We start from the raw sequence: 14,969 nt of genomic DNA on the forward strand, positions 1-14,969 counted from the left end.
TTTATTAGGGAAATCCTTAGTTATATAATACTTTATAGAAACAAAATATTATATTTAAGCACATTAAAAAAAAACCAACAACTAATCTAACACTATAAAGCACCCTCCCCCTAAGCAAAACTCTTTTTGAGCAGCTGATAGAAATAGAACCCTGTGGGGCAAACCCAGCCCTCAGCCCTGTTTTATTTGAATTGTGTGTTTGGTTTGGTTTTAGTTGAACTATTTAAAAATTGGGAAATTTCACTAAAAAATTCTGGTCTGGATACTTTAAACCAAGTAAGACCACCTGGCAACAAGCAAGCTGAAGAGTAATATCCCCACCGATGGGCTGTCCACTCTTCAGGGCCATAGTCCCTACTCTTCCCCATTGTTTCCCACACAGGCATCTGTACTCATTACTGTCACCTACTGGTGATTCTCAGAACTGACGGAATTCATGTGAAATTAAAATCTATTTGCATTTGAACAAACAGTATTTAAATAAAACCCCTGAAAGAGTTTGCTTTTTAAAATTGGTTAAACAGTCCTCTTATAATCGTTTTTGAAAATAACATGCTGATTTATTCAGTAAACTAAGTGTAAACTTAAGTTTTCCTCAAATTGATGACAAATTCTGAATTGAAGAAGCCTAACTTAATAAAAACTTACCATATTAAGTGGTTACAAAGTACTTTGTAATTAAAACTGCCGGGGATAAATGTGAACATAGTTTTGAAATGTTTAGACTATGTAGACAACTCTCCTTAATTATCTGAGGATGTTAAAAAAAATTACCTGAGGATGTATGGGATCAGATAAACTCCAGAAAAGAATCAGTGATGGTTGCAGCAATAATTTGCCAGAAAAGTGGACTCTCTCTTCAAAGGAGAGTCGTACAGCCACGGACACAGCTATTAGGCCTGATTGAAACACAATTAGAAGTTAAAATCTGCAGCAACTGTACATAGAGAAATATTTTTAGTTTTGCTTCTCAACATAGTCACTATTCATTTCCATTGTGCTGAAATTTGAATAAATATATTCAATAAGACACCAAGAGTTCTCCTAGAGTTCTACTGTGTAATACTGTTCTCTCTTGTCCAGTAATCAGAGAGGAAGAGAATGGGGGAGGGGAAACGGAGCCAGCCTTGGTAGTCCCAACAGGTTGAGGCAAATCCAGATTCAGCACTGCACCAACTGGGTGACCTGAGCCCATCACTTCCGTCGCTTGAGCTCTGGTTCTGTCCTTGTAGAAACCACAGTGAGGTGCTGGGAGAACACAGGACCAGAGCGGTGCCGAAAGGTCTTGGCAGGTGCCCTTCGCGGCTGTAAGCCATCTTATTGCAATTGAGAAACCGAGCTAGCTTGTCATTTTACTAGAAAAGTAACAGACTATTTCTGCTCATCACCAAAGAGAACCGCAGTCAGGTTCATCTCACCATAGATGGTCGGATGCCATGAGACAGAGGTGACCATCTTCTCTGTTAGGCTATGGAGGTCGGTAAAGGACTGGTATTCTTTCAAGTGGGTATCAGTTTTGTCTCCAAAGGTGCTTTCTTCTTCTGCCAGGCACTTCCAGTCATCGATAAATGTGTTCATGATTTCATTTTGCTGCAGGGCTATTTCAACACTATTTCGTTTAAAAAAAAAAAAGCACAAGATGTTGGATTTTACTATTCAATGATATGTCTTTTGGCAGGTCCTCTTTCATTTATATGGAAAGAAAAAAATGTTCTCAGTTATATCTGGTAACTGATGATTACCCCCATGTGAAATAAATGACTTCAGAGAAAAAAATACCTCCTGGCTATGGGCTACTCAGAACTTCTAGTGCCACGAGGCTGTTAACTGACGGCCTGGAGCACCTGTGTGATCTCTCTGGCTTCCAGGCCCAGACTGTGCTCTCCCAGGCCCATGACCAGGCTGGCAGCTGCAGGGACAGGGGGCCTCCCCTACTCTGCCTCCTGCAGGAGTCCTCCCACAAGCTGTCTTGCCCTTGGAGCTCCCTGCTGGGCTTGCCCTAGAACCTGCCAAAGCTCTTCTTGCCCAGTCCTGCTTCCTTTAAAAAGAATTTTCACACAGCAGCACCCTCTAAGCCTCTACTTTAAACTTGGTCTTATTCACTTCCTGGAAACCCCAAACTTGAGAAAAGGCAATTTTCTTAGCCATATTCGGTACTGAATGTTCATATATACTAATTATTGTACAAAGATATCATTAGGGTTATATAGATACACACACACACACTTATGTATTTAGGGTTATATATTAACCAGGATTAGAATATACATTTATATATTGTATATATAAAATTTAAAATAAAAGATTCTCAAGGGGCGATATGGAAGTTAGAAGTGTGATATGTGTGTGTGCGCATGTGTGTGATAGTTGTGGTGGTGGTTTTAGTTATCACAGTGCCTGGGAGAGGATAATGTGGTTAATTCTATTCCTAAACCGGCAATGCATGATGCAGTCCCTAAAATTAAGACTCATCCTGCTAACAGGGCTAATATTGCCCTTCCAAGAACAATCCGAGTGCTAGGCTCATCTCTTGGTAGTCTAGGGCCCTGACTAAACAAGTTACTGTCCTAAAAGTTATTATAGGAGCTCGCAACTCGGTGAGTACTCGACAGTGTGGGGGGCTGGCCTGTCTCCCCCAGTCTCCCAATCACTTGTCCTGTGCATCTCTTCCATTTGGTTCCTCCTGAGTCGTATCCTTTACAACGAACTGTTAATTGTAAGGAGAGCCCTTTCCTGAGTTAAATGAGTCATTCTGAAGAATTATCAAACTGATTTATAGCTGGTCAGTCAGAAGCATAGCCCCCCTGGGACTTGAGACTGGCGTCTGAAGTTGGGACTGGCTTGTGAGACTAAGCCCCTTAACTTGTTGAGTCTGTACTAACTCCAGATAGCATGTGAGAGTTAGAGAATTGGTGTTGGAGAAGATACATATTCGGTGTTGGGGGGAAAAAACACCCTTCATTTGGTACCAGAGGTCTTATCAGGAAGAACCTGAGAGTCCCATTTTCCTGCTTCTTCACATGTTTAGTAACCTTACATATTTAATGAAACTGATTGTTATAAATGATATGTTGTGCAGACCTGTGTTCTCTTTTGTTCCTCGAAAATGAGAAATTTGTTCTAGACTCGAACTCCAAATGTTATCTTCTCTGTGTAGAACAACAGCTGAAATCTCTGCCAGTTTTTCAGCTTCTAGATGCTGGTTGTTCTAGACTGCCCTAGAGTTCCCCCTAAAAATGAATATTTTAGTCTACAGCCTAGGGTCTGATTAGATTTTTTAATGTAGATCTGGGGTCTTGGCTTATCTGGGATTCCCTTTCTTCCATGACTTTCTCCTATTTGGTTATTCTGCCTCCCCCACAGACCTGTAAGGCTACAAGTTTCTGTCATCTGAGCCTCCTATGGATTAGGCAAAAATTATAGAAAAAACCCTGCAGACTTGCAAATCTCATCTTTCTCCCCTCCAGTTTCTGCTTATTTTTGGTTACTCTCCTGAGCCTTCAAGTAATTATGTGTATGTTTGCATATAAATATTGTTTTCTAGATCTTATAACTGTTTTCTGTGAATTTGACCAACTTACTCCACCATTACTCAGTCACTTACTTATAATATGAAAATGAGGTACATTCTTGAAAGAAGCAGTACCATAACAGACAAAAAACAAAACCAAAAAATAGTTACTGTAAGTTTGTCATGTTGATTGCCCCTGCATATAGGTAGGTGTGAAAGCTCAGCTCACTCCCGAGGCCTTTGGAGCTTTCCCGCCATTAGAATGCCACCCAGCCTTTTACCCTGATTGGGAGTCCAAATAGCTTGGTTTTTTAATAGGTATAGTAAGCTCAAAGAGGGGGATTTTGATTATGAATTTCCTAAAATAAGGAAAGAAACCTCCTTTACTTAGACAATTAAATATAAGCTCGAAATATTACAATTGATACTCCTAAGAATGTAATTAAACAGGGTGGCCTTTAATGTTGTTGTTAAGAATGAACAACATTCTTAAGAATTGTTGTTGTTAAGAATGTTGTTGTTGAGAATGAACACTACCATTCACCGCTGAATTGGTTACTCTTGGTTGAATTCTTCTTGTACTTCACCTTCCAAACTAGCACCTTGCTACTTAAAGTGTGGTCCATGGACCCCCAGCACCACCATAACTTGGAGTTTGCTAAAAATGCAGTCGCAGACTCCACCCCGAACCCGCTGACTCAGAGTCTGTATGTTGACGAGATCGCCAGGTGGTGCCTATGTATGTTTGAACACCCAGGAGGGCGAGCTTCCCAGCCTGGAGCTTCAAGCAGAAGCATTTGTTAGCATTCTCAAAATCTTGTTTTTTTTTCCTGTTTCAGCCTAAATGAGAAAGAAATTCCCAAGAGACAAACTAAAAGCCAAGGTCTCTGATCTGATTTCCTGATTCTTCCCTCTCGGCCCGAACTGGGAACTGACTGACAAGGGAGAAGAGAAGACAGCACCTTCTCTCTGGTTTCCGGTTTCTTGATTTCCCTGCACTCCACTTTCTGAGGGTGATGAAGTCGAGGCTGGCAAAATTGTTGTCTGAGAGCCTGTAAGTTTTTTAAGATTTTATTTATTTATTATTTTAGAGAGAGATAGATATCAAGTGAGAGTGGGTGGCGGGCAGAGGAAGAGGGAGAAAGTCTCAAGCGACTCCCTGCTGAGCACAGAGCCTGACTTGCGGCTCAATCCCAGGACCCTGAGATAGTGACCTGAGGTAAAATCAAGAGTCAGATGCTTAACCAACTGAGCCACCCAGGCGCCCCAGTAAGTTTTTTTTTTTTTTCCTTAACCCAGAAACGAATGTTTCTTAGTTGCTTTGGCAGTGATATATTTGTAGGTTTATTTATTCTTGACCGGTGCTATTATAATTCCTGTGCCAATTTTCCTCTTCCTCTTTTCCCTTATAGTTCTGGCTTCTCCTTCCCACATCTCAGAGAGGGAATTATAAAGCTGTTTACTATTCCTCTCTATAAGCATGGCAACTGAAAGGGAAGAATAAAAACCTAGTTCTAAAGATAATACACCGTGTGGATAATTAAGAATTGGCTATAGGCCATCTATGGCTTTGAAATGGATTGTGCATAGACTTCTCATTCTTAATATTCTTAACAGGAAAAATTTTAAGGACTAAATTTTGATATAGGGAAACAGAAACCTTGGGCTCTCTTGCTTCTTATTGCCCCAGAGGAAAACCTGTAGCATGCTTCCTATAAACGAGTGCCAAAGGGTTAATGCCCTCTTTTTGTTCTCGTTGTTTAGTTTTGCAGCCAAGCAGAAATGCATTTAATTTTGTCACCAAACAGACAAAAAAAATGAGGCTTGCTTCAAAGTCTGAAGTAAACTCACCTGATTTTCATTTCCCCTAATCAGACTGCAGATTCCACAAAACAGCAACCCCCTTCTTAAAACACTGAACCTCTGGCAATTTCTGAAGGTTTCATGGAATTCTGCCTTGTAGTGTGTTTCCTACCCTTGCCATGAGTTAGATATACAGTTTTTCTGCATGTTTAATATCTTCTCCAGGGACCAACTAGTACAGAAATCCTGGGAAGAGACATTGTGTTCGTGCCTCTGGGTTTCTGGCTCTTTGTTAAACTCTGCCCTCCAGGGCTTTGATTCCATAGTCATTCCAGTGGCTGGCCCCAGGCAAGCTAGCTACAGTGAATGATAAGTCAGCAAGGAACAGCCTGTTGAACAGCTGTCAGTCATCAGGCACTGATGGAACAACTATCTTTCTTTGTTGCATTTTGGGTTTTTTTTTTTTTTTTAAGATTTTATTTATTTTGAGAGAGAGAGAGAGAGCACGTGTGTGCACATGAGCAGAAGGGAGGGACAGAGCGAGAGGGAGAAGCAGGCTCCCCGATGAGCAGGGAGCCCGAAGTGGGACTGATCCCAGGATTCCAGGATCATTACCTGAGCTGAAGACAGACGCCTAACCAACTGAGTCACGGCGCCCTGTTCCATGTTTTAAAAAGCTTCATAAGAAGTCTTGACCCACAGTAACATAACTATACGTATATAAAGTATTTTATCTAGCTCAATGCACTCTCTTTGCATCACTGGTGAATTTTTAAACCAGATTCCCCCCAGACATAGGTAATAGCTTTGGAGAGTTGTTGGAATTTTCAGAATATTTAAAAGTCTCAAAGAATTAATGTTATTTTCTTAAAAATGAAAAAACTTCACATGGGCTACATATCAACTCAACCAACAAATTTTTAGTTTTGGGAAGAAAAGGAAACCAACCTACAGGGTACAACTGACAGACCTGTGTACCACTGGCTCGCCTTCTCTGAATTCTGATGTCGACTTGAAGAGACCTTGTCAAGCTCTTATTCAGTCTAGACACCCCAGGGTCCTAGTAACAGTGTGTGTGTGTGTGGGGGGGTGTTTCTGAAAACGCCTCTCTCTCAGATTCAGTAAGAGTGGCAGCAAGACAGGAATTAGGGGGAAGGAATAAGAGGTACAAAGGTACACCTGAATCCAATTCAGGTTATCATTTAGAAAGATCATAATTATAATGAGGAAAACATCCTCACACACTCAAGTGTATACATCTCCCAGGTGAACCCTGGTGTGGCCCTGGCTTAGGAGGTCTAGGAGTGTTGCCTGGCAACAGAAAGGAAAGACTGAGAATGTGTCACATGCTCATTCATATCTGATAACTCTTCATACTCTCTAACTAGACACCATGGGCTGAGTTGCTTTTTAAAGACCTAACACTACAGGTACACATACACATTTTATGTTTTACTTTTTAAAAAAATTAATATACAATTCTTACTTTATAGACGTATTGTTCAGAAAGTCACTCAAAGGCTTTGATTGTTCAAATGTCTCTTTTTCCTCCTCTGATAATTCTCTTGGATAATATTGTGTAGTGGCATTTTTGGGATATGTCCTAATACATTAAAAGAAAATGGAATACCAAAAATTAGATCAAAGGAAAGTAAAGCTTTCTTTCTGTGACAGTAATATTATTTTTTATTTAAATTCTATATATTCAATTTTTTCTTTATCCCAGATAACTGATATTGACTGCCTTTTTAAAATACTTCGAATACTTATGTTTTTGTTTCCAACATAATCAAGAAGTTCTTATTTTTAAAATTTTTTATTTAAAAAAATTTTTTTTAGATTTTATTTATTTATTAGAGAGATGGAGAGAGAACACAAGTAGGCAGAGCAGCAGGCAGAGGGTGAGGGAGAAGCAGGCTTCCCGCTGAGCAGGGAGCCTGATGCGGGACTTGATCCCAGGACCCTAGGATCACAACATGAGCTGAAGGCAGCCACTTAACCGACTGAGCCACCCAGGTGCCCCTTTAAATATTTTTAACTGATAGAAAAGTTGTTAAGAAGGATCTAAGGAACTCTCATATACTCTTCACCCAGATTCATCCGTTATTAACATTTTGTGACATTTGTTCATCATTCTCTCTCTCTCATTTCATTAAATCAGTGTTTCTTAACCAGTGCAATCCTACCCCACCCCCACACCCTGAGAACTTTTGACCACATCCAGAAATATTTTTGGTTGTCACAAATGGAATGTGCTACTGGCATGTAGTGAGTGGAATCCAGGGATGCTGTTTAATACCTTCCAATGCACAGGATAACCTCCCACAAAAAAGAATTATCCAGCCCAAAATGTCAGTAGAGTTGAGACTGAGAAACTCTGCTCTCTATATACAAAAATAAAAACAATTTCCACTTCAGCAATGATGGCAACATGATATCTGGGAGAAAGCTTTTTCCATCTAGTCTGCCCTCAGTGCTCACCTCCACCCTTGCACATCTCCTGTTGTGTTTGGGCAGTGAGAGTCTCACCCACTAGACCGGCTGAGCTCCTTGATCTCAGGGTATGGGGCTCTAGAAAGGTCATACGGCACAGTCATTAAGAGTGTGTACTCTGGTGATACTCTGCCTGGTTTTGAAGCCCCATTTTATCACTAACAAGCTTTGTGACCCCCCAAGCTAATTAGTTAACTTCTCTGTGTCTGTTTTTTCATCTCTAAATGAAATTCTCAAAGTACCTGGCTCATAGAGTTGTAAATTTAATACATTAATACAAGCAAAGCTTCTAAAACAGTGCCTAGCATATTATAAGTGTTCAAAAAATATTAGGTTGTATTTATTCTGTGTTGAACAAATGTTAGTAAAATGTCTCTGTAAGAGGCAAATAATATATATGTATATATATACTTATATATATACACTGAATAAAGAATAAAAAACAAGGAGTAAACAGAGTTTTATGTTTAATAAATAATTCATTCTTTTTTCCCCTAGCTAGCCCAGTATCAATAACACAAAGCAGAGTGTTGGAAAAAAAGAATGTTGGTATTGGAACCAGAGAGACTGAGTTCAAATCATAGCTTCATCTCTTAATTTTTAGCACACATTAGTGTCCTCTAGGCAGGATTAAATAAGAAATTACATGACACCTATGGGTTTCATCCAAGAGGCAACATGACTAAGAGTTACTCCTATTTTTTCAATTTGAGCTGTTTTGTTATTTCTCAGCAGATCTGTTTGTGATTGCTTCAATTTAAATTATGTTCTGAACATTGACTTTTCATTTATAAACTGGTTTTGGCTCAGTTTCTTTATTTGTAAAATGGGGACAGTGCCTACCTCAGAAGGCAATTGTGAGAATTGCTTGCTGTGTGCCAAGGGCTTAGAAGAATGCCTAGTGTGTGGTAAGAACACTGAACATTTGCTTTCACTGTCAGTCCCCTTTGAACTTCATCTTTGATTTTATTTATTTATTTTTCTTACTTCTGCCAAAATTGTACCTCTTAGCCTCTCTACCCCAGACTAGCTACCCTTCCTGATTTCCTGAGTTTGTTAAGGAGTACCAGCATTCTCCCAGTCACCTAGATTTGAACCTTTTGATTCATATATTTTGTTTTTATCTTATGCGCCAAGACCTTCACTTACTTCTTTTTTCACTCCATCTATGTAGATACAACTGTCCTTAGTATGAGTCAGCATTCATTGAGAGGCTACTAAATCTAGAGTCCTCTGGTCTGGGTTCCTGTTGTTGGACGTTCCCTGTCCCTTTTCTGTCTACCTCCCAAGTCTACTCTGGCTGACCCATTCTCTTCACTTTTCTGCACCCTGTCAGGAACACAGAAGTCATCTCTGGCTGACTTGGCTTAGAAATTTGTCTCAGAATCTAAGTTTCTTTGGTACTAATGTCACTCTCAGGAGATGAGAGAAGAATGACAATGACAAACACATATTAAGTAACATGAAGAGAAATAGAGTAAGGGGATAGATAGTAATGGGAGTTGTTGCTTTTATAGATGACCCCCAACTTATGATGCTTCCATTTGTGATTTTTTTATTTCAGGATGGAGTGAAAGCAATATGCATTCAGTAGAAAATGCACTTTGAATTTTGGATTTGGAATTGTCTGGGTTAGTGATCTGCTGTACTATCCTCTCTCGTGATTCTGGGTGGTGGCAGTGAGCCAGAGCTCCCAGACAGCCACGCAATCATGAGGGTGAACAAGCCATACACCAACAACCATTCTGTACACAACCATCCTGTTTTTCACTTTCAATACTTCATATATTATCTGAGATGTTCACCACTTTAGTATAATATAAGTTTGTGTTATATGATGGGGCCTAACTGAAGGCTAATGTAAAAGGAGCAGCATGGGCAGAAGCAGGAAGATATGGAAAAGCAGACATTCTGGAAGCTGGAAGCAGCCCATGGGGCTGGAGCACAAGAGCTTGTTCCAGAACAGGGTGCCAAGGCTGGAGGGGCAGGCCATGCCTTGTCATGGAAGAAGGAGGATCTAATGCCATCCTAAGGGCCCTGGATGTAGTGTGGAGCCAGAAAAGAGATTTAGGCAGTGACCTAACATAATCTGCTTTAATATGGGAGAATGATCACTTCGGTGGTGGAATAGAATGGTTAGGAGCCAAAGGTGAGAGACAACAGGAGCCTGCTCTGAGAGCAGAAGTGTGCTTATTAACAGCATCAGTTACTGTCCCACTTCATAGTGTTTACATTCTTATAGACTTGTCTATCCTGTTCCTATGGGGATTTTTTAACTTAATTAATTTTTCCAATTGAGATTTTTAATTGAGATTTGTTGAGTATAATTAGATCTTCCTGAATTGCTCTGTGAAGATCTATGTCTTCATTGTCAATGCATTTCTATTTATTATAAAGATCTTTCAAAATAAGCATGGATGTTGCTAGATTTTACTGCAATTGCCTTCGAATATATACACTCCCATTACATACTTACCATCTTGTTTGAGTACTTATGTCCTTGACTTTGGGGATTACTTGCATGCCAACATCTTTCTCAAGTTGTTTAAGGGTAAAATGATTATCTGGGTAGGCTGTACATTCAATATAGGCATCTTTTACACTGGAAGCATTTTGGTCACTGAACTTAATTGGCGCTCCAAACTCACTTCGTTTTCGAGAAATCATATATGTAATCTGCAACACAGGTGAGCAGTGAAAGTAACAATCAAGTTCAGTAGACAGAACAGGTAGACAGTACAGGTGCTCTTCTTGGATCCTCTCAAATCTCTTTCTATACTGTTTGCCCCTCCAGTTCTGTGTGCTTTCCATTTTCAGGGCCACCCCCTACTGCTCTTCTACAGAGCACTGTTCTAGCTACTGGGACCACTTTGGTACAAGACAAAAAGAATAGGAAGTGACTGGCACTCACCAGTGTTGGACTGGTGGGAGACACGTGTAAGCCCATCTCCTTTGCTTCTGTTTGGGACAACGCAGGTGTCATTTCTACTCCAGAGTTCCCCTAGGGGTTCAAGCTAAAGATTTCCTCTACTTGTCTTTTGCACGAGATTGCATCCTTGTAGGACTTCTGCTATGTCCCTGTCCTGTTGCTTTCCCTATTCTTCTGTGGAACACTTTCATAATAAATCACTCACATACAAATCTTCTTCTCAGCGGCTGCCCTGGGAATGCCACTGTGTCAGTTTCCTCTGGCTGATGTAACCAAGGGGCACAGCCTGGGTGGCTTAAACCAATAGGACTTTATTTCAACTATTCTCATAGTTGTGGAGGCTGGAAGTCCGAGATCAAGGTGCTGAAGGGTTTGTTCCTTTTAAAGGTTCTGAGGGAGGATCTGTTCCTTTCCTCTCTCCTAGCTCCCGGTGACGGCCAGCAATCCTTGCTCTTCCCTGGCTTGTGGATACATCACTCCCATTTCTGCTTCCTTCTTCACATGGTATTCTCCCTGTGTCTCTGTGTCTTTGCATGGCCATCTTTTTATAAGGACACCAGTCATATTGGATTAGCAACCCTATTTCCTAATAAAATCACCTTCTAAAGTACTGAGTGTTAGGACTTCAACATATCTCTTTTGGGGAATACAATTCTACCCTTAATACCCAAATACCCCAAACAATGACCATTCTTCTATCAAAGGAAAAAACCACATCCCCATTGGCAAACATAGCAAACCTCACAGATCCCTCAGGAATCAGTGTTGTTCAGCATTACAGAGAGGTAACACGCTGAAGATCATACCCAAGTCTCTGACCTGCTTTGTAGATTCCTTGACTGATTCTTCCTCAATTTCTTTCTCACTGCCCAAAGAAACCCATGGTTTAGAGATAGGTGGCTTGTAAACATATACATCTTCTGGAATATACTCTTTATATTCTTCCTGTTCTTCTGGTAATTCTGGGGCCTAGAGTAAAATAAACAGCACTCTAAAATATATGACCAAAAGTAGTTATAGCTGCATGTGACTATTTCATAATAAAATTTATGTTTGTATAAATTAAACACTTCCTTATTTTCTTTATTCTTAATTCAGTTTTTCAATTAGGAAAAGGAAACTGAGCAAAAGAAAAAAAAACATTTAATTTTCACAGCAGCTCTGGAAATAGATACTATTGGTGCTAACACTTTGCAGACAAGTGGTTCAGTAACTTACCCAAAGTCATGGAGATGGCAAGAGGAGCACCAGGAATATGAGACAAAGAGTGGCCAAGAGCAATGCTACTCCAGATTTATTGTTTCTGTTCTCATTGAGTCAGTAAAGGGCAAATAAGTAGAGTATCTGTTACTCTGAGGTGTTTGATTTAGGTCATCCCGCATTTACTGCTTACCTACTCTAAGCCCCAGGACCCGGTCTAGGTCCCAGGGAAAGAGAGCGGAACAAGAATAATCAAAACCATGTGTAGTTGTCTCCCAGAGCTATTCTTTCCTTCTGACAATCAACAGGATGCAAGGGCTTGGCATATGCTTACGTTTAAATAGTTTTCTTTGCCTTCTTCAGTTCCAATAAGATAAAAGTTAAGTCCATATTTGAAGTCTTTGTCACAAACAACCAGAAGCTCGTCTCCAGGATATTCCTGTAGGCATAGAATCAAAAGAGAAGGTTAGTGTTCATTCAGTTTATTCAGACACAAAATTGGTATTTTTCTAATCAGTCATAAAAGATAGCCATAGTGCTAATCTATGGCTCATAATCCCAGATTGTAAAATTATTCTATTAACAAAGCACTTAAAACTCAGTAGGTCTGGGGGAATTTACCATGCGATTTTATTTCTAACAGGGAAAAAAAGAAGCATTCCTTTTACTTGGTGTTGGTGCTCAGTAGCATGTTTGGAGACAAATCAGACCAAAATTATGAAGTAAAAAATTGAAGCGGTATAGGAAAGTAAGAGTAGATTCCTATTCTAGTTGAAACTGGGCAAAGATAAGTTTTCCTGGGTGTGAAGCAAGGATCAGTCACTGACAGGTGTTTGCTTTTCACAGAGGATGATCAAGCAGGATTCCATAGGAAAGGTGGGCAGATTCCTTTGTTGGTGGGGGGCATGCCACAGATTTAAACTCAACAATCTCTCTATCTTTTGTTATCATGTACCAGAAACCTCTTGAGACAGGACTGAATAAATAAAGAGGGATGTTGTACTTACCTGGATAACTTTTTTGACTGGATAGAAGTCAGATACTGCAGCTCTGTTCCGAAAGTCTGCAAAAATATCTTCTTTTTTGATAAGTTTATAAGGTTGTTCATCTGTGATATCTTCGTCTATTCGGCATTTGAATATTTCCTGGGTCTGGGTAGTTAATACTAAAGGGTAAATTTCTGGATGACCTGGGGAAGGCAAAGCAGAATTTGGACATTAAATATAGCCACTTAAAATATTAAGAGGAAACATGCAGTTGTTTGCTTTAAATAATTATCTTGGTTAAGATTTTAAAAGACTTTAAAAATCATTGTTCTTATTTTTAAAGTAAGTCTGTGCATTACAGAAAATGTCAAAAAAGATAAAAAGAAGAAAATAACAATTATCTGTAATACTACCTCTTAAGAGAGAGTCTCTATTCACAGCATGCTCTATTTCCTCTATCTCAAGCCATCTTCTCATTTTCTTACCCTTCTTATCACCATCAGCTTCTAGGGTCCCAGTTTCAGCTCTGGATCTAACCCCAAAACTTCCTCCCCCAACTCTCCCTCCCAGGGTCCCAGAGCCCATTCCCATCTTCTCCAGACCCTATAAACCTAGACGTCCTGACATCTTTTCTCCCAGTGGAGAAGAACATGTGGCTTCTCAAAGTGGAATTTGGGGTTTATTTTTCTATAGAAATATTTACCCCCCACCCTAGTGGCTCTATGACACAATTATTCAGGTAATTGGGGAGGGGGTTAATGGCTATATGCATAACGCCGATTATTTGTGGAAATATATTCCAAATCACAATCAGTTGGCATAATAAACATTTGGAATACAAGTTGTTCATGAATTAGGGACCAGCTGCCATTTTTCTCTCCTTGGGAGTTGGAAATGTGGGAGCTGGGATCCAAACTAAGTACCTGCCCTCTTACTACCATGCTATACCTTCTCTCTAATGTGTGGACACAGCAGAGCATGGGAGAGGGTCCTGCTCCTTCCACACATGTGGCCAGGGAGGTAAATCACACTTCATAGGAGGCGGTCAATGGCAGTTACTAACCTAGTAGCTGATAGACCAGGAGCCACAGACAGACTCAAGCTCCACAGAACTCACTCCTCGGAATCTTACTGTGCATACAAGGAAGAGTCCTGTGCCTTACAGACCAGAGTCCTCAATATACATCAACAGCTCTGCATTTTTAAAAACAATTTTTTAAAAAATTTATTTATTTATTTATTTATTTATTTATGTAACAGAGAGAGTGAGAGAGCACAAGCACTAGCAAGGGAAGTGGCAGGCAGAGGAAGAGGAAGAAGCAGGCTCTTCACTGAGTAGGGAGCCTGATGTGGGCTTGATCCTAGGACCCTGGGATCATGACCTGAGCTGAAAGCAGATGCCTAACCCACTGAGCCACCCAGGGGGCCCAACTGCCCCTGAATTTTGAAACAAACTAATTTAAATAACTCCCATGTGTTTCATCTGTACTTTTTTTTTTTTTTTTAATTTTGGTTGCTATTTCCTTTTTAAAAGCACTTTTATTGAGATATAATTGGCTAACAATAACTATATATATTTAAAGTGTACACTTTGATAAATATATCAAATGATATATGATATACTTTATGATTTGATAAATCATCAAATGATGAAGCCATCACCACACCAAGGTAAAGAACACAGCCATAATTACCCAAAGGTTCCTCCTGTCCCTTCCTCCCTGCCTGCACCCCTAGGCAACCACTGATCTGCTTTCTATCACTATAGTTTAGTTCACTTTTTATGGAATATTTATAAATACAGTTACACAGTATGTATTCTTTCTGTTTATCTTTTTTTACTTAGCATAATTATTCTGAAATTCATTCATGTTGTTGCATGTAGCACCTGGTTCATTCCTTTACATTTCTGACTGGTATTCCATGACTTTGGGTGTCATATCTAGGAAATCTTTGCCTAATCCAAGGTCAGGAAGAAGTTTTCCTATGTTTTCTTCCAGAAGTTTTATAATATTTGGTTTTATAATGAGGTCTATGATCCATTTTG

At 39.8% G+C, this 14,969-nt stretch overlaps 2 protein-coding genes across 3 annotated transcripts in view; one reads left to right on the forward strand and one right to left on the reverse strand.

The window, feature by feature from the left end:
• The window catches only part of DNAI3 (dynein axonemal intermediate chain 3), a 68,646-nt gene that overhangs the window by 41,989 nt on the left and 11,688 nt on the right, over positions 1-14,969 (reverse strand). For both annotated transcript variants that reach the window (XM_047727638.1, XM_047727637.1), the window contains exons 4-10: positions 12,944-13,125; positions 12,271-12,375; positions 11,556-11,705; positions 10,284-10,483; positions 6,801-6,917; positions 1,419-1,609; positions 775-899 (exon numbers count right to left, since the gene is read on the reverse strand). In XM_047727638.1, coding sequence (XP_047583594.1) covers positions 775-899; positions 1,419-1,609; positions 6,801-6,917; positions 10,284-10,483; positions 11,556-11,705; positions 12,271-12,375; positions 12,944-13,125 — 1,070 coding nt within the window. The remainder of the gene's footprint in view (positions 1-774; positions 900-1,418; positions 1,610-6,800; positions 6,918-10,283; positions 10,484-11,555; positions 11,706-12,270; positions 12,376-12,943; positions 13,126-14,969) is intronic.
• MCOLN3 (mucolipin TRP cation channel 3) overlaps positions 4,486-14,969 on the forward strand; it is a 60,373-nt gene continuing 49,889 nt past the window's right edge. The window contains exon 1 of the mRNA XM_047727642.1: positions 4,486-4,565. The gene's annotated coding sequence lies outside the window, so the exon portion shown is untranslated. The remainder of the gene's footprint in view (positions 4,566-14,969) is intronic.

This window comes from Lutra lutra, chromosome 4, assembly GCF_902655055.1.
Source record: "Lutra lutra chromosome 4, mLutLut1.2, whole genome shotgun sequence".
Taxonomy (NCBI): domain Eukaryota; kingdom Metazoa; phylum Chordata; class Mammalia; order Carnivora; family Mustelidae; genus Lutra; species Lutra lutra.